We start from the raw sequence: 22,025 nt of genomic DNA on the forward strand, positions 1-22,025 counted from the left end.
TGCTGCCATCTAGTGGCCAAAATACATATAACTAATCCTGGAAAAGATTAAGGGCCCAGGCATGTCCCCACATGCTGGAGAATGCCCAATCGGGTTATAAAGACACACACACACACACACACACACACACACACACACACACACTCACACACACACACACACGCACACGATTAAGGGCCCAGGCATGTCCACATGCTGGAGAATGCCCAATCGGGTTATAAAGACACACATACACACACACACACACACACACACACACACAACTTTTTCCCCCAAGACAGGGTTTCTCTTTGCTGTCCTGGAACTCACTCTGTAGACTAGACTGGCCTCAACCTCTCAGAGATCCACCTACCTCTGCCTCCGGAGTGCTGGGTTTAAAGGTGTGTGCCACCACCACCCGGCAAATGTAGTGTTTTAAAAAGAAAGATAGGAGACTGTGGCCCCCATAATCCCAAAGGAAGTGGTACTACTAGGAGGTGTGGCCTTGTTGGAGGAAGTGTGTTACTGTGGGGATGGACTTTGAGCTCCCCTATGCTTAAACTACTCCCAGTGCCACACCCACTTCCTGTTGTCTTCTCATCAAGATGTAGCCAGCACATGTCTGGTGCTGCCATGCTCCCTGCCTTGATGCTAATGGGCTGAACCTCTGAACTGAAAACTGCCACCTCGATTCAACATTTTCCTTTATAAGAGTTGCTATGGAACTGGAGAGATGGCTCAGCAGTTAAGAACACTGGCTGTTCTTCCAGAGGTCCTGAGTTCAATTCCCAGCAACCACATGGTGGCTCGTAACCATTTGTAATGAGACAGAACACTGCATACATAATAAATAAATAAAATCTTTAAAGAAAAAGAGTTACTATGGTCATGGCATCTCTTCACAGCAATAGAAACCTTAACTGAGACAGAAGTTGGTACCAGGGACTGGCGTATTGCTGTGATAGACCTGACCATGGTTTTGTTTGGAGGAATCAGAACTTTGATACTGTGGGTTAAACAGAGACACACTAACTATTCCTGAGAGGTTTTTGATTTTTATTCGGACTTCTTTTTTTCAGACAGGGTCTCACTATGTAGCCCTGGATGATCTAGAATTCACTGTGTAGACCAGGTTGGCTTTGAACTCACAGAGATCTGCCTGTCTCTGGCTTCCTAAGTGCTGGATTTAAAGGTGTGAGCCATCATGCCTAAGAAAGCAATCCGGTTCTTATGTTTAAAATCTGGAAACTTGGGTCTAAGAGCTGACTCAGAGGGTAAAGACAGCTGCTGCTGAGCCTCATGGATGACTGTGAGTTCCATACCTAGGGTCCTTACTGTGGAAGGAGATAACTGATCCCCCTACGTTGTCCTCTGGTCTCCAGTTGTATGCTGTGGCATGTGCACACACAAAAGAAATTGATAGAAATGTGATAGAACACTTTAAAAAAGGAAGCCCACTTGAGAATCGGTTGCTTTCATTGTGGCTGTGCCAGGGATTGACTGGGAACAAGAAGACAAACCAAATCTGCTTTTGCCAGGTAAGCAAGAGCCATTGAGGATTTTCACGCCAGATGCTATGCCAAAGTCCGCGTGAGCCCATAACAACTGTGCAATGCAGGCCCATGATTCAGAGAGGAAACTGAGCCTGGGGGATCACTTGCCCACGCTCACAGCCCTGGACAGCACAAATTGGACTCAGTGGGCTGCTGACAGAAAAATGAAGGAGTGGTGGGTGGGGTGGCTCTGGGAGGAGTTATGGGGGAGTAAGGCGTGCATGGGACTGAAACATGTTATGTGGAATTCTCAAAAATATTAATAAAAATACATTTAAAATTTTGTTTTCTTAATTTTTTTTTCGAGACAGGGTTTCTCTGTATAACAGTCCTGGCTGTCCTGGAACTTGCCTTGTAGACCAAGCTGGCCTTAGACTCACTGAGATCTGCCTGCCTCTGCCTCCTAAGTGCTGGGTTAAAGGAGTGCACCACCACCCTTAATCTTTCTTTAACCACAGCACTGGCTCCCATTCTTGGCCCTGCTGCCCTCTCACCCCCCACCCCACAAAGAACATCCATGGGCTGCTTCCTCAGGGCTGCAGGCCGAATAAAACCAAAGAACGCAAGAAGTGTTTCCATGTAAAGTGCTGGGAAACCCAACATTTTATTCACTACATCTCGGCGACTACACAAACGCGGAAACATCGGAACACTGGAAGCGTGATGACATCACCACTTGCTTTTTTTTTTTCTTTTTCTTTTTCTTTAGCAAACACAGCAGATGATATTGCACGGCATAAAGAGAGAACAGTATTGAAGCTCAAAAAAAATTAAAAAAAAAAAGAAAAGAAAGAAACCTTAATGCAGTACAAACCAGAAGAATGCCTAACACACAACGCATTTTGTCGCTACGCACGAAAAATACAGAAGAAGCGTCAACAGAGAGAAAGACAAAGTCTCAGCAAATGACTGTGACCAGGTACAATAATCGTTTCATCCGACGCGTTGATGCAGTGTAGAAACTACCACCGTTTTCTAATTGACAGAGAAAAGGACAGTAACATTTGTCTTCTATCAAAAATCTCCTAAGCCCCTCATGGTTAGGTGTGTAGTTAAATAATCATGTATTTAGCTTTTCAGTTGGTTTTTTTTTTTTATTCATTGCTAAGGAAGAACTCCCCCTGCCCTTGGAAGACTTTCTACTCTACTGATCTTCTATTTAATTTTTACCTGATGATTGTCTTAGGCACCCTCCTTATATAATAAACCATCAAGCTAACTTGAACAGGGAAACTGAGTCACACTCCTCTTCCAATAGCTGAGGTCAAACGTGTGCTGAAAATAGAAAAAGGGGAAGGGACAGGTCTCAGTGAGTGACAGATGGGCTGGTTCTTGGGGGGAGACAGCAACTGAGGGGGGGACAAGGCATGAAAGAGCTAACAAAACAAGTGGAAGGCAGTGGTTTCAAGTTTATTCTTATTATTAACTGTCAGTTGGTTCAGACGGCAATTCAAAAATGAGCCCACAATGATTATGAAATAAATGCAGAACATACTATAAAAGATAATCAACGCTAACATAGAAATAGAAGTGTGACCTTATAAAGATAATGCTGCTTTGAAGTTCACTGCCAACCTTTCAAAACCTTCTGTCAGCATTGTGACTCCCGGGGCACTGATGCCTGGGCTGAGAGTGGACTTATTACCGATGTACATACACAATCAGTATAAAAAGGTTCCTCTTGACCAGAAACCTGTACCCTCCTCTCTCTTTCCCTACCCCAAACATGCCTGCGAAAGAAAAGAAGGCCAAATGTCTGCGTTGAGGGGGATGTTGGGGACACCAATGCCTCTAAGCAACCTACTACGTCAGGAAAGCTGACTTACAGAGCCGTGGCGCCTGTGAGGGCGGCCCTGGTCCTCGAGGGTTCTGTGTGTGCTGATCAAGGACCAGACCCGCCTTGGCTAAGGGGCCTGGCCAAGGCTCATGTCTAGGAGATGGAGAGTGAGAAAACAGTCTCCCCCCAGGATCCTAGAGTCCTTCCCATCTGGGTAGGGTACACATAAGAAGGCAAGGATGGGGCAGTTGTGGGGAGCAGGGGTGTGGCACTCTTAATGTATTTTTAAATTAGGGTGGTCATTAAGCCAAGTGAATTTGTTTTGCTTCTTGCATGGGCTGCTGGGAAGTTAGTGGCCCCCAGTCCCGTCTTTTTCTTAAAGACAGCTTGGTGGGAAGGTTGTCTTGGTGGAGAGGTTGTCACCCAGAAGGGCAGAAACAATAGCATTGAGAGAGTTTCCAGATTCAAGTTAGCTTGTCTCTTTAGGTTTTTATACTTTGACTTCTTCTACCCATGCCTGGATAGCTAAAAACGAACAGAAGCAGGGTGGAGCAAAGTATCCCACAAACACAGATACTGTGAGACATCGGGGAAGGTCTTAAGCTCTTGGAAGTTTCAGGTCTTACCTGCAAAATAATTTTTTTCTTCTGAAAAATAATAATAAATTAAAGAGAAACCGCAGGCAATGCCTTCTATCGTTCTACCTTGGTACACTCATTTGGCATGTACACGTTTTCGAGGGGGAGCTGGCAGTATTGAGAACACAAGCGGGTGTGCTCAACAGGGAGAAACTAAAGCTAACACTCCGAAGGCAAGAGAGGCTTTCTCCAGCTTAGCATCAAGAACAAAAGAGATTGTAACATAAAGTTTTGGCCATTTCATTGTACTATATACACCGTAAAAACTACAAGTCATAAATTAGCGAAGTGATTAAATAAGTTCATATAAAATGTAATTAAATTAAAACAAATCACAGCACGTTATAGAGAAAAATAGGAACCAGTTTCACAAAAAGATTATATATATATATATATATTTTTTTTTACCCTGTGGAAACAAATTTTCTACAAAACACAAACTTTCATAAGTAATGATCAAAATGAAAATCATTTCTTATTCCATTCTTGCATTTTTACACAACCCTTAACTTTTAACCCACTTGGGGAACATTCCCAAAAATTAACTCTTCCTTGAGCCACTGAGAAGTCCAGCCAAGAAAACAAACCCCAAACCAAAGTGGGAGGGGAGAGGGAACACCCAAACACACAGCTACAAAATAAATAAGAATTATAAAGGTTTTTTTTTTCTTTAAAGTAACCTTAACAATTAACAAACTAGTAAGTTCTGCCTTATCACATAGACTCTCTATACAACATAACCCTAACGTTTTATTACTATGAGGTATTTGAAGGAATTGGTAAAAGTGACGCACGGCCTGCCTGGGGAAGGGACTCCGGGAAGGGGCGGGGAGGGCCTCAGGGAGAAGTAAGAGGAGGAGCTTTGGTTTATCAGCAAGAATTGGGGGTGGGGGAAGTCATCCTTTGGTATCAAAGAAAGTTTCATTGCATGGTTGCGCAGAAAAAGCACCACGGTGAATAATTATTCCTTTTTTTTTTTTTTCATTAGTGGCCTTTCTAAGAGGCTGAGGTATTCAAAGAGTATAAGGTGAGAGAGGTTAACAGCGGTTTAACACTTTGGTTCAAGCAAGGCACTCGTCCTAGGAGTTTACAAACTTTGCAACGTGTTTGCCTAGAGATTTCCAGAAGTAGCAGGAATAAGAGTAGGCGTTCCTAATGTCGTTGTTCTCGGTATCATGTTGTTAGTAAGAATGAAGACAACTTTACACACTGAGTGAAGAGGGAGAAGGCGGGGAAGGGGCGGGGCGGAGTTCCCTCTGCAGACCACGGCCGTGCATGAAAATATCTTTGGTATTCTTTGGTATATCAATGTGATTAAAATCACCAATGGAAATTGAGTGAGGTAGCGTCTTTGGTTCACACTATAAATAGTAGATCTTTACACTTTTTTTCTTTTTTTTTCCTTTTTTCTTTTTTTTCATTTTTTTAAAATCTTTTTTTTTTTTTTTTTAAACACATGGAAGTAGCTATTTCTTACCTTCTGCTTCTTTGTCCACACTATTTGGGGAGTAGTTACCCAATGCACTGTAGAGCAAACCCACACCACAGTAATAACCCAGAAGGCCAAGTGCATCCCCCAAACGGCCTCTGGTATTTGAATGCACCCTAAACAACTAGATAGAAAAGGGAGCCGTGCTTTCTCTTTGTTTGCTAAATGCATAGTTTCATCCTGTCTGTACAAAGGAGGGAGGACGGACCGGAAGGAAAGTGTCCTTAGACTCTTTGGTATAGCAAAGTTATAGTTAACCTGCAAAGACGGTTCTTCACCTGGGGGAGCAACGGGAGAGGGCTGAGTCCAAATGCAGCAATTGCTTTCATGTTGTTCTGGGAAAATAATTACGTGTTTCTGGGGGACTGAGGAGCGTGACGAGTGGCAAGTTCTGTTAGAACTTGTGGATCTCCCCACACATTTTCTTTGGTCTTTGGAATGCTCAGAGACAGGAGTACTCAGCCCAGGGGCATCCAGAATTCCTCTGTCTGGACAGTTACTGAGATCCAAGTTTTATAAAGTCTCCAGACTCCAAACATTCCTGCTGGCTTTCAGCAAAAGCTTCCTGTTTTTTGAGGACCTGAATGACATATGGCCAAAAACACAAAACAAAACAAAGAAAGAAAGAGAGGAAGAAAGTAGGAAGGTGTTTGAAGTTGAAGTCTGGTTCTGTTTGCATTGTGGGTAGTGATGAGGGACGAGCTTTTGAGGGGATGGTGAGAAAGGATTGAGAGGTGACAAGATCTGCTCTGGAGAACATGAGCAGAGCCATAAAACGGGAATGGAAACATGACCTCTGAACACTGATTCCAAAGCAAAGGAAGAGCTGTTCCTACAGGGTGTGAGAAGGTATTGCTTAGGAAAGCTAAGTGTATCTGCTATGGTTTCTAAGAAGCAAAAGTTTGGAGTATGCTCGGTCAAGTAAGAAAATTGCTCTTCAGGCTCTGACTTGTGCCCTTGTTTACGAGAAAATATATCTCTAGGCCCTGAAATTGTGTAATTGGTGCAAATTTAATGCTGGTATGAAGTCATCTTTGGTGTCAGCAAGTAGGGTAACTGGTTATTTCTCAGATAACCATCATGGTGGGATTTTTAAAACGTAGTCATATTTTTTTTTTTGAAGACTGTGCCTTCACAGTACCAAAATGATTGGCTTGAAAAAATTGAAACATGCAGTTGGGTTAATCATGGAAGTAACACGGTAAAAGCCAAGCTAAGTCTCAGATTGAGTGAATCTTTTTTTCTTTTCTATTTTTTTTTCTTGGAGTATTGATAGTTGGTAAGACTGTGCAGCCACAGTTAGGTTTCCCCTGAATTTTTAATTCCCTTGTTTTAAGTAAATAAGGCTATGCCCCCTCTTAAATTATAAATGTACTCCCCAGCTCACTCCACGATGAAGAGAGAAAACAATATTTCTATTTTTAGCTTTTGTTTATGCTACTGAAAACTTCGGCAAATCTCGAAGGGTGGCAATGTACTGGTTATTCATGATCGGACTAGAATTGTGCCATATTTAGAAGAAAAACTTTCAAGTTGCAATCTTGGGCGAACTATGACAAAACAGCAAGGCGCCTGCTGACTTCCTTTGCACAATCGCCAGCGACCGGAAAGGAGACTGATGGTTCGCTGGTTGACTTAGGCGCCTCTCTCTGGGGGCCGACCCTTGGCCCCCAGGAGGGAGATTTTGTGTTATATAATGTTTACATTTTAAAATTCGTTTGGCATTTTAGTGAATTTCAATGGACAGCTTACTATTAGTATAGCTTTCGGTGTTCCGTATCTAGCTGGGTGTGATATTAACTGAGGGAACCCCATTCCTGACTTCCCTGTGCAGCGACTGTCTGCTCACATCAGTTGTAGTTCGGCCGAGTTCAGACAGAGTGTTTCTGAGTGGCAAATGATTTCTAGAACTTTGTGTTTGCTTCCTGCCTTGGTCTGTGCAGCCCCAGTTAAATGATTTGGAAAAAGTCAAAATTTAAAACTTTGATTAGAAAGCTTAGGTTTTAATTTAGGGTCCCTGCCAGAGAGGAGAAGCCATGAGATAAAATTCCAGGGTTTTATAGCGAAAAGGAATGTAAATGCTTTGGATGCTATGCTTAGTAAAATGGCATCTGTTAATTCTGAAAGAACCAAGTCTTGTGTGAGTCTGGTGCTCTGGCTTTTTCTATGCAGGCCTCCTATGCTCCTGCTTCTCAGAGGCACCTGTTATTTTCCCGACGTCTGCCTGATACAACATCTGAAACAGACAATCAAGTCAGCTTTTTCAGGATGGCTACAAAATACAGGATAACTAATTGTTATTAATATTGATCTGCTGTCTTCATTAGTGTTTAGGAAGAATTTAAAAATAAGCATTTGGTGCTAAGTACATAAAGCAATTTAAACAAAATTAGTCTAGGTTTTTTTTTTTTTTAAGGAGGGCTTTTACTAAAAATGATCACTTTAGACAATTTTTAAAATTTAGTTATCTATCCTGTTAAGCTTAGTTTCTTAGTGTTTATACGGGAACCTACTCTGAAAGGGTCCTCACATCTTCTTGGCTATGAGTAGATTATGCATTTTATCTTTTCTCTGGGTCGGTGACATTTCCAGATCCCATGTGCACCGCACCGCCCTCTCTGCCTTGGTGGTAACTGCTTCCCTGAAGCTACATTCTTCCTTGCCAGTCTGAAAACTCACATCTCAAATGCTTCAAGAGTCATACATAATAGTCCTGAATCTACGTGACATGTGGATTACAGGTAGGTCAGTTCATACGTATAACTTTACATAGTATCTTGTGTAAAAATAGCTTTGGTTATTAAAATCATTGCAATAAAATACCTGCACTATAATATTGTGTGTTCTTTGGTACCTGGGTGATATTTTTTTTAAATGGATGGACTCTTGTTTCATTTTTTTTTAAAAAATATCTGAACATTTCTTAACAAACAAAGAGAGTGCACTGGTTTAGGCGCCATTCAAATTTTCTTTGCTGGGTTTGAATCCGCATTTAGGTTGTGGGCCTGGCAGGTTCAAACACTAGGCTAGATGAGAGAAATCACACCTTCCATCCAATGAATTTAGAAATCCCACACTGTGTTGGTCACACTCCTCTGGTGCAACCCTTCCTGAAGACCAGCCCTGCCTGAGTCCCTAACCACTGGTGGGTGGCGGAGACCCGCACACCCACCAACACAAGATATTGAGACACTATACACCTTCGTGGCGTGGTGGGAGAGATGAGAATGTCTGATCTTAAAAGATGACCGCTCGACGGCTCAAACATTACTGTGCTTCGAGCCACGGAGCAGCCACGCACAGTGAGGCGCTCGGGTTGAAGGCGTGAGATCCGATGTTTTTCCATCATCGTTTTTCTTGCCAAGTCTTGCCCCGCTGAAGTATGTCTCTCGGAACAAAGTCAGAATGCAGGTGAACTTCAGTCTTTGGTTTCTTTGGACTATAAATACCACTTTTATTTCTTCAAATATTTCTAAGTATAAACCTGCTATCTTGAGGTCCTGGTCTTTAAAAACTTTTTTTTTTTAATTAAATTTAAAGCTTTTCCACCGAGGTTCGAGTCCGTGGTTCTTCCTTCATGCTTTGGTACAAGTGCTTGATGACGATGATGAGTTGCCTGAGCTGGAGCTGCCCTCGTCCTGCCACTTGTCCAGACTCCTCCTCCTCGCATTCATGAAGAAGTTGCTGACAGTGCTCAGCTCCAATCCCAGCTGCTGGGAGATGGTGATTTGTAATTCTTTGGATGGACGCTTATTTTCCTTGAATATTGCATGTAGAGTTCGACGTTGAACGTCTGTGAAGACCAGCCTGGGCTTTTTGGGGGTGTTGCCTCTATCCTTCCCGTGTTCTTGCTCTTTCCTTTTGCAAGCTGCAAAGAAACATGGAAGATGTTTAGAACGAAGTCCCTCGGGGGGATTGGCCAGCCTTTCCTCATAACCTGCTTTTTGGTCTGCTGAGCCCTGACTAAAGTACCAAGGATGGCTGGGAAGAAGTGTAATAGAAGTACAGAGAGCTGAAGTATAGCTGGAATTTTGTACACTGTGGGTGGGTCCTGGCATCGGTCAGTTTCTGCACTCTGTCTTAGGTAGACCAGGAAGCTCCACCAGGCCTCTGACTAAATGAACTGGTAGGTTTGAGTTTTTCTTCTAAAAGGACATTTAATTCTTTAAAAATTATATGTGTGTCTGTGTCTGGGTATGTACACATTGGCAGGTGCCAATGGAGGCAAGGTGAGGGCATCAGATCCCCTGGAGCTGGAGTTAGAGGCGGTGGCAGACCACTTGACACAGGTTCTGGGAACCGAACTTGGGTTCTCTGGAAGACCAGCCGATGTTCTCGACCACTTAGCTGTTTCTTTAGCTCCTAATTTGAATATCAGAGTTTTTTATTTTTAAAATTATATTTATTTATTTGTGTGTATGTGTGTGTGTGTGTGTGTGTGTGTGTGTGTGCGTGCACGTGTGTGTATAACACCACCACATTCGGCTAAGCTCACCCTTCCCCCACAGTCGTAATTCTCTGAGGGGCTCTCCATCTCCTCCCAGTGTGTTAATCTCTGAAACACCAAGGCTGTCTCCCACAAACCCTGAGCAGAGACAGAAGCCAGGTGACAATATCTGTAGGGAAGACCTAAAGTTAGACAGTGACAACTGAGGAGTGGGACGCACTTCTCCAGAGATGGAATTCAGAGGACATCCTGGCAACCTGGCCGGGGTGGGGGTGGGGGGGCGGGTGGCAGGGGAGTGGTGAGCTAAGGAGGAAAAGTTTAAAATACGTCCAGGTTTCTGGTTAGATGGTGGGGCACATAAAACGGAGTTTTATGAGGCTGTAATTACTTGTATGTAGGACAGAGCATGTTGGAAGTGCTGGCTGGGCATTCTGCTAAAGATCTCCAATAGGTAGTTGTCCAGTAGACAGCAGGATGTATGGAGCCTGGAGCTCGGGGGAGAGGTCTGAGTGAGAAAGCCAGCGTTGGAAGTCATTAGGGCTCCAGGTGATAAATTATACAACACAAGCTTATGGAAAAGTAAATGACAATATTGGGCAAAGCCTCAAATTATCTATCATTCAAAAGGCAGAGCTAAGGAAACTCTTCACAAAGAGACGTCCATCTTCCAGTGAACCAGGAAGCACATTGGAAGGACATGAAGAGGTCCTGGGTACTTGGCAGGATTCTGTGGACTGAAGATACCCACAGCCAGTGTTTTCCAAGTGGTATCAGAGCTGCAAGAACCTCTTCCACTGAGGTTCTGAGAAAGGAAGGTTTACAGGTCAGGAGCACTTAGAGAAGAAACCTTACCCACAGAGCCTCTTCCCCAAGACTCACAATGTGCGCTAGCCCATCTGTTTCTCAGAGCCATTCACCCCAAACCCTTTGAGGTGGAGTATGTCTAATCATAAATCATATGCTACCCATCAGGGGGACATGGGTCAGTATATTTTGCCCCAGGGTTTCAAGAGCTGTAGATATTGCAAGGTCAGAGACTGGGAGGTGGAACACTGCCGGAGCAGGGACCTGGCTAGCCTCTTACCGCCCCCACTCACCAGGGCATCCTGAGAAGTGCAGGCTGGAAGGGGAGCTAAGAGCCTGTGGGGTTATTAGAGATGGTACCTGTAAGTGTGCGTGCTTATATCTATCTACAGAGAACATAGCAAAAGTCAGAATTGCCAAATACGAAGGTCGTGGTACCAATAGAATAGAGAACAGACAAGCTCATGTGGAATCATAAGGTTACCAGAGGAGAAGAGAAACAACCTGCAGAGATAGTCATACTTCTGGAAGCTTATGTAGAATTATAACTGTCAGAGTCCTTGAGAGACCATATGAATGAGAGAAATACTTTGGGAGACATTGCGGCATAGAGACGACCCAGGTCAAAGCAGGAAAACTGCAGCTAGGGGTCTGAGTCGCCACACATGCATGGGGGGTGGGGCATGAACCAGGAACAAGGGGCCAGGGACACTGCAGTGCAGGGAAGTACTCCCATAGGAAGGCACACACCAGATAGACACAGGCGGTGGGAGGGGGGCAGAACTGGGTTCGGGGGTTACTGAAGATACACGAAGTCCCAGTTTGAGTCCCCTCCAGGAAGGAGGCAAGCCAACATGTCTTCAGGATTCTGTGGGAAACTGTAGTGGGAGATGCCTCAGCCACACGGCTAGCTTTGATCTTCAAGGGTGTGGTCACTCACATGAACACTGTGCAGGAGGCGGAAGTAGGCATGGATTGTGCACATTGGGAAGAAAGAGAAAAGAGCCACGTTCAGGTAGCACACATCTGTAATTACAGCACTCAGGGAACGGAGGTCGGAGGAGTGGGAGTTCACGGTGGGGAAAGGCCAGAGGTGTAATGGCTGCTTTGCCTACAATATGCAAAGCAGAGCCAAACATGTTTTGAAAAATATGAGTCTTCCGTGAACAGAGTTGTGAGGTCAGGTCAGTTTGAAAATGCTAAATAATCAAGTGCGGCTGTTATTTAATTTGGACGCCACCACTACCCCAAGCCTGTAACATGGGAATGTGCCCAGCTCACGCTGTCAGGAAGCCCTCTCTGCAGGGAATTTTAGGACTTGTTTCCCTTGGAGGAGTGCTTCTCAATGTGGTTGGCTGCCTTTGAGCTAGTCTATGAGCTGTCGCTGACCTACAAGATCAAGGCAGGAAACTGGGAGTGGCCAGGAAGGACCGTTTATAGATGCTTGACATTGTTGGGATATTCAAGCATGAGTGTTGAGTGTGTTCCTCCCAGTTATTTTTTCCCATATTCTAGAAATGCAGGGATAAGACACACGCACTTCCTTACTACCTAGACTTTAAGGCGCTTTTCCCTGGAACACAGTTTATGAGCATGATGTGTAACGGCACCCCAGAACTAACTCGGGGCCTGTGTCTTAACACCACCTTGTCTATTTTCCTTCCTTAAGGACCCAAAGCCCTATTGAGCCTGGAAAGTGTTGACTGATGGGGCTGGAGATGGCTCAGCATTAAGAGCTCCTAGTGCTCTCACAGGGGCTGGGAGCTGGCTCTCAGCTCACATTCGTTGACTCACAGTTGCCTCTAACTCCATCTCCAGGAGATCGGATACCCTCTTTGGGCCTCTGCAGGCACCGTATTCGAGCGTGTATACCCACACAAGACACGCATACAAACACATACATTAAACATAAAGTAAGTCTGAAGTGTTGGCTGAGTTGTGTAAAAGTTTACCAGGAATCTGTCTGGGAATCTGTGGCCATGGATATCTTGGCCTGGGGGGACATTTACAAAGTCAGATGGGGAGCCAGGTGATGGGGGCGCATGCCTTTAATCCCAGCACCTGGGAGTTCAATGCCAGCCTGGTCTACAAGAGCTAGTTCCAGGACAGGCACCAAAGCTCCACAGAGAAACTCTGTCTCGAAAAACAAAAAATAAAACAAAACAAAACAAAGCCAGATGGACATGGAATACTTGTTAGATAAACCTGGTCTCAGAAGATACAGTGGCTAGTCCTGGGCCACTAAAGATGCAATTCTGTGCAGGTCCCTTATTGTTCTTTTAGCCTAATGTCCTTGTTTACAGTGGGTTTCTTACTTCCCAGGATGATAATCAGTTTTTTTTTTTTTTTTTGGTTTTTCGAGACAGGGTTTCTCTGTGGTTTTGGAGCCTGTCCTGGAACTAGCTCTTGTAGACCAGGCTGGTCTCGAACTCACAGAGATCCGCCTGCCTCTGCCTCCCAAGTGCTGGGATTAAAGGCGTGCACCACCACCGCCCGGCTGATCATCAGTTTTAAATAAGAACAAATGCGTAGATGTGATTAAAACCTTGAGCTCTTAAGTAGTGCAGAAGTTTGCAAATTAGCAAACACAGGGCCCTGAGTTCAATCCCCATCACTAAATTCTTTTGCATATGAATTTACCATGCTTTCCTTCCTCATCTATCTATCTATCTATCTATCTATCTATCTATCTATCTATCTATCTTTGTTTTGTTTTTCGAGACAGGGTTTCTTTGTGGTTTTGGGAGCCTGTCCTGGAACTAGCTCTTGTAGACCAGGCTGGTCTCGAACTCACAGAGATCCGCCTGCCTCTGCCTCCCAAGTGCTGGGATTAAAGGCGTGCGCCACCACTGCCCAGCTCCTTCCTCCTTTAGTCAGCGTGCTAGACACTGGGCTCACGTCTTTGCTGACCTGAGCTTCTGTTATGAACCCAACAGACCCTGGAGACCTCTTTCACTGAGCAGAGAGCATGGCAAGGCCTCTGAGGACCCTGGGACAACCACTCAGAGCTGAAGCTCCTCTTCTGCTTCCCAAAGTCTATTATGACCTTAATTAAATAATGTCCAAGGTCATCCTTCTCTCTGTCAGGGTGGATAGCTCCTCCTACGACTTTCATTGTACCATCTACGACCTGTATGGATTTTCAATTCCTTGTTCCTATTGTTTGCTTGCTTGTTTGGGACAGGATTTAATTTCTTAGGCTGATCTGGGACTCACCGTGTAACTGAGAGTGAGGATTGGAGATTCTCCTGCTTCTTTCTATCTTTCAAGTTTGGGGTTCCCAGGAATATGTGCCACCACATCCCATTTGTGTAGTTCTGGGGATCGATCCTAGCTTTATGCATGCCGCAAAAGCACTTTGCCCACTGACTGCATCCCTAGACTCCTTTGCGGTTTTTGGAGAAGAGCAAATAAGCCATGAGTCAAGTGGTACACACCTACAATCTGTCCAAGGCCATACTGGGCCACAAAGGGAGATCCTGTCCTCCTCCAAAGAACGAATAACAATAGCAACAACAAAATAAGCCAAAGACGGCTCTGCAATCAGCTAGTCCAGATTCAGTCTCATGCAGATGAAGGTTGTAAGGCAAACGCTTGCGCCTCATGAATCATGAAAACAATAGAATGACAAGCACCACAGGCTCCATTAACAGCTCAACATTATGTCTTCTAGACTGCTGAGCCATTAAAAATAGAGGCTGGAGGGATGAGTCAGCAGTTGAAGGCTCATGCCGCTCTTGTCGGGGACCTGAGTTTGATTCCCAGAGCCCGTGTCAGGTGGCTCACCTCTGTACGTTTACCTCTGGGGCACCTGTAAGCTTTGCTCAAAGGCAACTGCACGCATGCACACCTACACATAGACATCCACATAAATCTAATTAAGAGTAGTCAAACCAAATCTTTTTTTTTTTTTTTTTTTTTTTTTTTTGGTTTTTCGAGACAGGGTTTCTCTGTGGTTTTGGAGCCTGTCCTGGAACTAGCTCTTGTAGACCAGGCTGGTCTCGAACTCACAGAGATCCGCCTGCCTTTGCCTCCCGAGTGCTGGGATTAAAGGCGTGCGCCACCATCGCCCGGCACGAGTCAAACCAAATCTTAAAGTATCTGTGCGCACACACATGCGTTACCGTGTGTCCTTGCTCTTTGAAGCTGAGTTTCTACTTTTGCCTTACAGTTGTAGACCGACTGTTTGAATGAGCTGGTTGGTGTCCTTAATATATCTGTCCCAGGGTTGGCTGGAACACAGCAGAGTTGTGGATAGGGAGAAGCTCTTTTTCAGGGTGTATGTGCTGTAAATTCAGAGGGGTCTGGGAGGGCCCATCGCAAGAAAACCACGCCTGTGCCAGAAGCCTCAATTCTGCTGCAGAGCTAAGAAAATCCTTCTACCAACCTGGGCCAAGTTCTTCCAGGGAAAAAGTGAAATGTCACTCCGTTAACTGATAATACCAGCAACCACCATGACCGTGGGGCATGGCAGGCAGGGCAGAGCCTGTCACATACTGACAGATCTCTGTGTAAGGTATGGACAGCTTGAGCCCAGCCTGGCGGCACACGCCTGGAAAGACAGACAATACTTAGGAAGTTGGGTTGTGGGGATCGTTGAGGGCGGCCTGCCCAGGTTACATTACAAGATCCTGTCTCAACCCTCTCCCCAACCCAGAAAAGAATGAACTCAAGAAGTATGAGTTGAACTGCCATTTCTTGGATCCGCTGGTCAGCCTTTCTGTTCCCTAGTCCCTGTCTCACTGTTCACGTACCTCAACCTCAGCCTTAGTCCTGTAAGCAGAGAGGAGTGTGACGTGGGGCATACTAGGAAAAGAAGGCTTTTTAGCATCCACGTGGAAGAGGAGAGATGGGGAAACTGAGGATTTTATGTCCACATACAGACACATAATTTAAAAATATTAAAAAAGCCTTTCTATCACTGGGAATTCAGTAATTGGTGTGGTTCTACAGTTACGATGTTTGTTCTACAAATCAGTTAAGATATACAGCTGACCTGATGAACCACATGCTTACTTTGCATTTTAGCTCACGTAGGCCTATTGTGAATTGTAAAATTTATTGATTTGCTTTTCATAATTAGTACTATATATTTTGTAGTATTCATAACAACTAAAAGTGACACACACACACACACACACACACACACACACAGAACTATAAAAACTACACTTTCCCGGGAAGGGAGATGACTCAGCAGGTAAGAACTTTTGCTCTACAAGCATGGGGACCTGAGCTTGAATCCCCAACATTCACTCAAAAAGATGGATGTGACAGTATATGCCTGTAACCCCAGTGCTGTGGAGGCAAGGGAATTGCTGGGACTTACTGGTTGCCAGTCTAGCTCCAGGTTCAGTGAGAGACTGTCTCAAGGGAGTAAAGAGTGACGGAGCTGGGCATCTGATGTCTTCCTCTGGCCTCTGAGTACAGACAGCATGGCTGTGCACTGTTGTGTACATAAATGTATACGACATATACGCAAAAGTTTTAATTAAAATAATCTCCTATAGTTAATTTCAAACAAGTGAAGTCTGCCTTGTTTGTATTTCTGGAAAGACGCCTATATATCCACACTGCAAATGTCTATAATATGCCAATAATGCGCACGAAAAATGAACTTCACCCAAGTCTCCTGAAGCACAAGAAGAAAGCACAATGACTGCTCTACCTCAGTGTCCAAGCATCTTGATACTCGGACCTCAACTACTCTTCATCTTTCTCTCCTATTGTCCACCCACTCACTGCCCACCATGTCCACCAGGCCCACGCCCACCATACCCACCATGCCTGCTGCACTGCTTGGAGGCTGTGCCTAGATGCACTAAGCACATTCGCGCTTCTACACCTTTGTCTACACTGTTTCCTCCAGCCAGGATGCTTGTTTCCCTTCTTCCCATAGAAAGAATTCCTTATACAGCTAAGACCAAATTCCAGCATTTCCCTTTCTTCTATGCCTTCTCTGTCCCAGGGAAAATTGTTGATTCCTGTGATAACAGAGAACCTCACATCAATCTCTCCCACTAGAGTGGACACAATCTGTTATATATAGAAGAAGAAGAACGAGGAGGAGGAGAAGGAGGAGGAGGAGGGGGAGGAAAAGAAGAAGAAGAAAAAAGAAAGAAAGAGAAAAATCAAAAGGCTAGAACCACAGATTTTAATTTTTTGGCATTCTTGTTATATAAATGAGCTTGATGTGGGCCTGTATAAAGTAGAGACACTTGAGACAAAATTTAGTATCAAATTTCTAAAATCTTTTTCCTGTGCAGTTCCCCTTGAAACAGGTTACCATTACTGAGGAGCTATTTCTAAAGTGGTACTAGAAGAATCAGCGGAGGGCTGGAGAGTCAGCTCAGTGGTCAAGAGCACATGTTGCTCTTGCAGAGGACCTGCATTTGAATCCCAGCACCCCAGTGGTGACAAAACTGTAACTCCAGTCCCCTCTGATTCACTACCCTCTTCTGGCCTCTGCAGGCACCAAGTGTACACACACACACACACACACACACACACACACACACACACACAGACATGCATGCACGCACGTGCACACATGTGCGCAGGGAAAACACTCTTACACATAAGCTAATAAAACAAATAAATCCAAAAAGAAATAAGGGAAAAGAAATCAGTAAAAGTCAGCTGAGTCCTTGTGGAGAAGAAAGTTGAGATGCCCTGAATCAGAAGGCAGTTCGAGGGCAGGCAGGGAGCAAGTGGGCAGGATGGAGCTGGAGAGGCAGAAAGTGCAGAGGAATTAAGCTGGTCTGTGACCCCAAAGGAGTTGAGAGTAAAGTAACCACAGACAGTGTGTGCAAGTTGAGGCTCCTAACCCCAGAAGGCTAAGATACACTATGATCGGCTTTGCTAAGTCTGGAGTGTAACGATGAATATATGCCTAGTTAAGGGTACAAAAGAAAACAATTGGATTTTTTCCCTCCTAAACAGGGTCTTTTGTAGCTTAGTTTGACCTTAAGCTTGCTATGTATCTGAAAACGAGCCAGAACTTCTGATCCTTCTGCCTGTACCTCCCAAGTGTTGGAATTACGATGTCCAGTTTGTGCACTGCTGGGGGAAACTCTACCAACAGAGCCATATCTTTTTATTTTTTTATTTTTTTTATTGAAGAAAAAAATTTCCTCCTCCTCCCAGCCTCCCATTTTCTTCAGGTTTCATTCTGACAAGTTTTGCCAAGGAGATTTCTTCTCTAAGAACTCGATGGAAAAGCCCCTAATGGGAAAAAAAAAGCCCCTTTCATTTCCTCACCCCTAAGTCTTTAGTGTTATCTTTACTCTGGGTCAGCACATCTTTAGACCAAGAATTGGAATCGTGCTTGTGGACAGCACTTATATGGTTCAGTGGGGTTTAGAAGAAGCCAAGTGATGCAGTGGGTACGCTTGATGGAAGAGCTGAGAGTTACTCCTATCAAAAAACAGGCGTGGAAACAAACCTGCTACAGGATCAAACAAACATTGTGTGTGTGTGTGTGTGTGTGTGTGTGTGTGTGTGTGTGAGTGTGCGTGCATGCACACGCACACATGAGCACAATGCACACAAACACATATGAGAGGAATATAATGATAATTGATAATTGGGTGTCAGACTTCTGACTGTAGACTGAAGGATATATAAATAGGGCATGAGGAACAGCAAAAAATTCATGGGAATATCTCACAAATGTGTGGGTGCAGATATTGATATAAATTTATGATTTTACACACACACACACACACACACACACACACAGAGCCATTAAGATGGCTCAAAGGGTAAATGAGCATGTCATCAAGTCTGAAAACCTTAGTTTCATCTCCAGGACCCACATGGTGGAAGGAGAGAACTGGCTACTATACGTTGTCCTCTGAACTTTACCCAAGTCATATCATGTACGTATGTTCATGAGTACAAGCATATACACATAAAATAAATGAATGTAACACAAATATAAATGTTAATGGTATTCATGAATGCGTCTATGCATAGCTATGTGTATATATTCTTCCCAGCTTTACCTGAGAGAGTGGAGAAACAAAGCCATGCTAAAAGCTCATGCATACATAGTACTCAGCTCTTCTCAGTCGCTAACGCCTTATCAGCCAGCATAAGCCACGGTTCATCAGAGAAGGGGCGAATCCAAAGCTTGGAGAAAGGAGGGTACTAGATGATCTTGGAATATATTTTTTTATGTTGGAAAGTTTTCAAAAAATAATGAGAACATGTCACAGAACATAGAAAGGGCTCACATCATCCAAAGATGTTAAAGGGACTCCTATCAGTCACATCTGGGAAAGCTTGAGCTCCAAAATAATTAAAAGCAAGTAACACATTGCAAATGGTTGATTAAAAAAAGGAACGTGTGAGTCCACACCAACAGTAAACGGGAGAGAGAGAGAGAGAGAGAGAGAGAGAGAGAGAGAGAAGGCTGAGGACTGCCTGCCCAATGTGCAGAAATGCTGAGGAAAGTTAGACCAGGCAAAGCTCAGCAGGTGCTAAATAGATAGAGAATTCTTTTTTTTTTTTTTTTTTTTTTGATTTTCAAGACAGGGTTTCTCTGTAGCTTTTTTTTTTTTTTTTTTGGTTCCTATCCTGGAACTAGCTGGAACTAGACCAGGCTGGCCTTGAACTCACAGAGATCCACCTGCCTCTGCCTCCCGAGTGCTGGGATTAAAGGCGTGCACCACCACCGCCCGGCTCTAGATAGAGAATTCTGAGGAAAAGTAGACTAATGCACTGGCTTAAAATATCACCCATGGATTTTTTTTTTTTAATTGGAAAGAAGGGAAAAAGGTCCAGTGATTACACAGTAAAGGAATTAGACAAGACTTTGGGTAAAGAAAACACACTCACCAGGTAAGTGGGGAACAGACAGTTGGGGGCCTCCAGATGTGATCCTCAGAGAAGGCACACTGCCACCCATGCCGCTTTCTGGGTAAGAGAGCAGAAGCTCAATGGAACACAAGGAAACAGAAGCACACACAGGAGAATGAGCAAATTCTAAGGGGGCTGATAATAAAGGTAACTTGACCGGAGTTCAATTTCTGGGACCCACATGTTGGAAAGAGAGACCCAACTTCTGCAAATTGTCCTCTGGCCTCCACGTAGGTGCTCTGGCATGCTCGCACCCCAACACACACACATGCATACACACCTACAAACAGACAAACGAATGAATGCAAACAAAACATAAAAATTTAAAGGAGAATTGCATTCCTCAAACGTGCAAGCTTGGTAAAAGATAGAGGAAGATGGAAGAGGAGCATTTGACAGTAAAGGAAGCAAAAGTGCTGTGGCAGCAGAATCCGAGATGGAATTCTGTGCTGGAGAACCATGCTCTAAGGACATCACAGAATCACCCGACAAAGTTGAGTAGTGACCGAACTTGAGAATATTCCTGTCCTTAGGAAAACACTTAGGTATTTTGAGGTAAGGGGCCATGATGGATGTAGCCTGCCTTCAAGGAAAATAAACCTACATGGGAAGAGAGCAAACATGAAGCAATTTGGACACTAACCACTGGTCAGTGTTCACTGGTGAGGAGGGAACCCTGATAGCCTTTGTTCTATATATCTTTGCAGATTTTCATAATTTGGAGTGAGTTTCAAATGAAGATTTAAACAGCTTCTGTGCTCCTGAATGGTATGTAATGACACCGAGGCATGTTTGATTGTGAATACTCTATCAAGTTAATTTTGTAGTAAAATAAAAACTTAAGGGATCTGGAGAGATGGCTCAGAGGTTAAGAGCATTGCCTGCTCTTACAAAGGTCCTGAGTTCAATTCCCAGCAACCATATGGTGGCTCACAATCATCTATAATGGGGTCTGATGCCCTCTTCTGGCCTGTAGGCATACAGACAGAATATTGTATATGTAATAAATAAATAAATAAATAATTTAAAAAAAAAAAAAAAAAAAAAAACTTAAGGTATATCTTATATATGACTTTTATTTTTATTGTATTATATTTGTGTGTGTGTATGTGTGTGTGTGTGTGTGTGTGTGTGTGTGAGAGAGAGAGAGAGAGAGAGAGAGAGAGAGAGAGAGAGAAAGCAGGTAGAGGTCAGAGGAAAACTAGGGAAGTTGGTTTTCTCCTCCCACCATGAGGGTCCAGGAGATTGAACTCAGGTAATCCGACCCGTGGCAAATGCCCATTTACACACGTGCCATTAAAAAGCTAGAAGGAAAGATTGTAGGCTCCAGAGGTCAGGGAGGACTGGAGCAAAACAGCGTCTTGTGGACGTGGCAGGACCCCTGCACTCACGCACTCACGGCAGCTATGGCTGCCAAGAGAAAACCTGCTTAAGTCCAACCAGCCAACACTCCAGCATGGCCTGGGAAGGGGTTCCCAATCCCCCACCCCTAACTGAGGAGCTATGAACTGTTGACAGCTTCTGGGGGAGGGACAGTTAGTTTCCTTTAAGCGTGGGGTCCTTGGTTGGGTTGCTATTTCTAGTAGATGGCCTCACACCCATGAGATTGTGGGCAGCATAAATTGGACTCAGTGGGTTTTTTTTTTTTAATAGAGGCCATGAAGTTTGGAGGGTAAGGAAAATCTGGGAGGAGTTAGGAGAAGTGGGTGTGGGTGATATGATTGAAATCCAGTGTAGGAAATTCTCAAAGAATTAACAACAGTGTTACAGCTTTTTCAAGCAAGAAAGAACGAATCCAATATATAGAAAGGTATTCTCTCTTGGTTTTAGAATAATGAACAATTTTGCCCTGTTTCTTTGTTATAATCTTATATTTTCTAAAGTTTCAATATGGGCATCAAATGCTTAGAGGGAAAAACATCTTGAAAATCAAATCTTTGGTAAAACTTTATCTATAATACTGCAGGCTGCTGTGTCATTCGATAATGCGAAAGCCCCAAATACAGTGAAATATTCAAGGATAGGGATGGTTGTTGGCAAGGACATGTGAATTATGATACTTCTAAAATATAAAACCATAAAACTTTATTTCCCTGAGCAGTTTATAGACCAATGTAAGTGTCTAAAAATAGGAGATTGATTAAATAAATTATATCACAACTATAAAATAGAAGATTCATAAATGTTTTCTGGCATTAAGCTCTCTGAGAGCAAAGGCAGAATGTGTGCTGTGTGGTCTTGCTGATTGTGAGCATCCTTATCTTTACATAGCTATTCAATGAATGAATAAGTGAATGCTACTCATATTAGTTTGGGAAAGGGAAATGGTGGAATTACTAGGGATTATTATGTCCTCTGTTATTCTTTCATGTGTTCTAAAATATTCCACTGTAAATGTAATAACACGAGACATTTTTATTCATAATTTTTATATTTAATTCTGTGTATGCCTCTGTGTCTCTATGTGTGTGTGCAT

The 22,025-nt window shown here is 43.8% G+C and overlaps 1 protein-coding gene across 1 annotated transcript in view; it reads right to left on the reverse strand.

Annotated features, from left to right (window-relative positions):
* Positions 1-2,112: 2,112 nt before the first annotated feature.
* Positions 2,113-22,025, reverse strand: part of Onecut1 (one cut homeobox 1) — a 36,014-nt gene continuing 16,101 nt past the window's right edge. The window contains exon 2 of the mRNA XM_041679347.1: positions 2,113-9,304. Within this exon, the coding sequence (XP_041535281.1) occupies positions 9,012-9,304 (293 nt within the window). The 3' untranslated portion in view covers positions 2,113-9,011. The remainder of the gene's footprint in view (positions 9,305-22,025) is intronic.

Source organism: Microtus oregoni, unplaced genomic scaffold (genome assembly GCF_018167655.1).
Source record: "Microtus oregoni isolate MIOR12 unplaced genomic scaffold, Mior012 000032F_ref0000030, whole genome shotgun sequence".
Taxonomy (NCBI): domain Eukaryota; kingdom Metazoa; phylum Chordata; class Mammalia; order Rodentia; family Cricetidae; genus Microtus; species Microtus oregoni.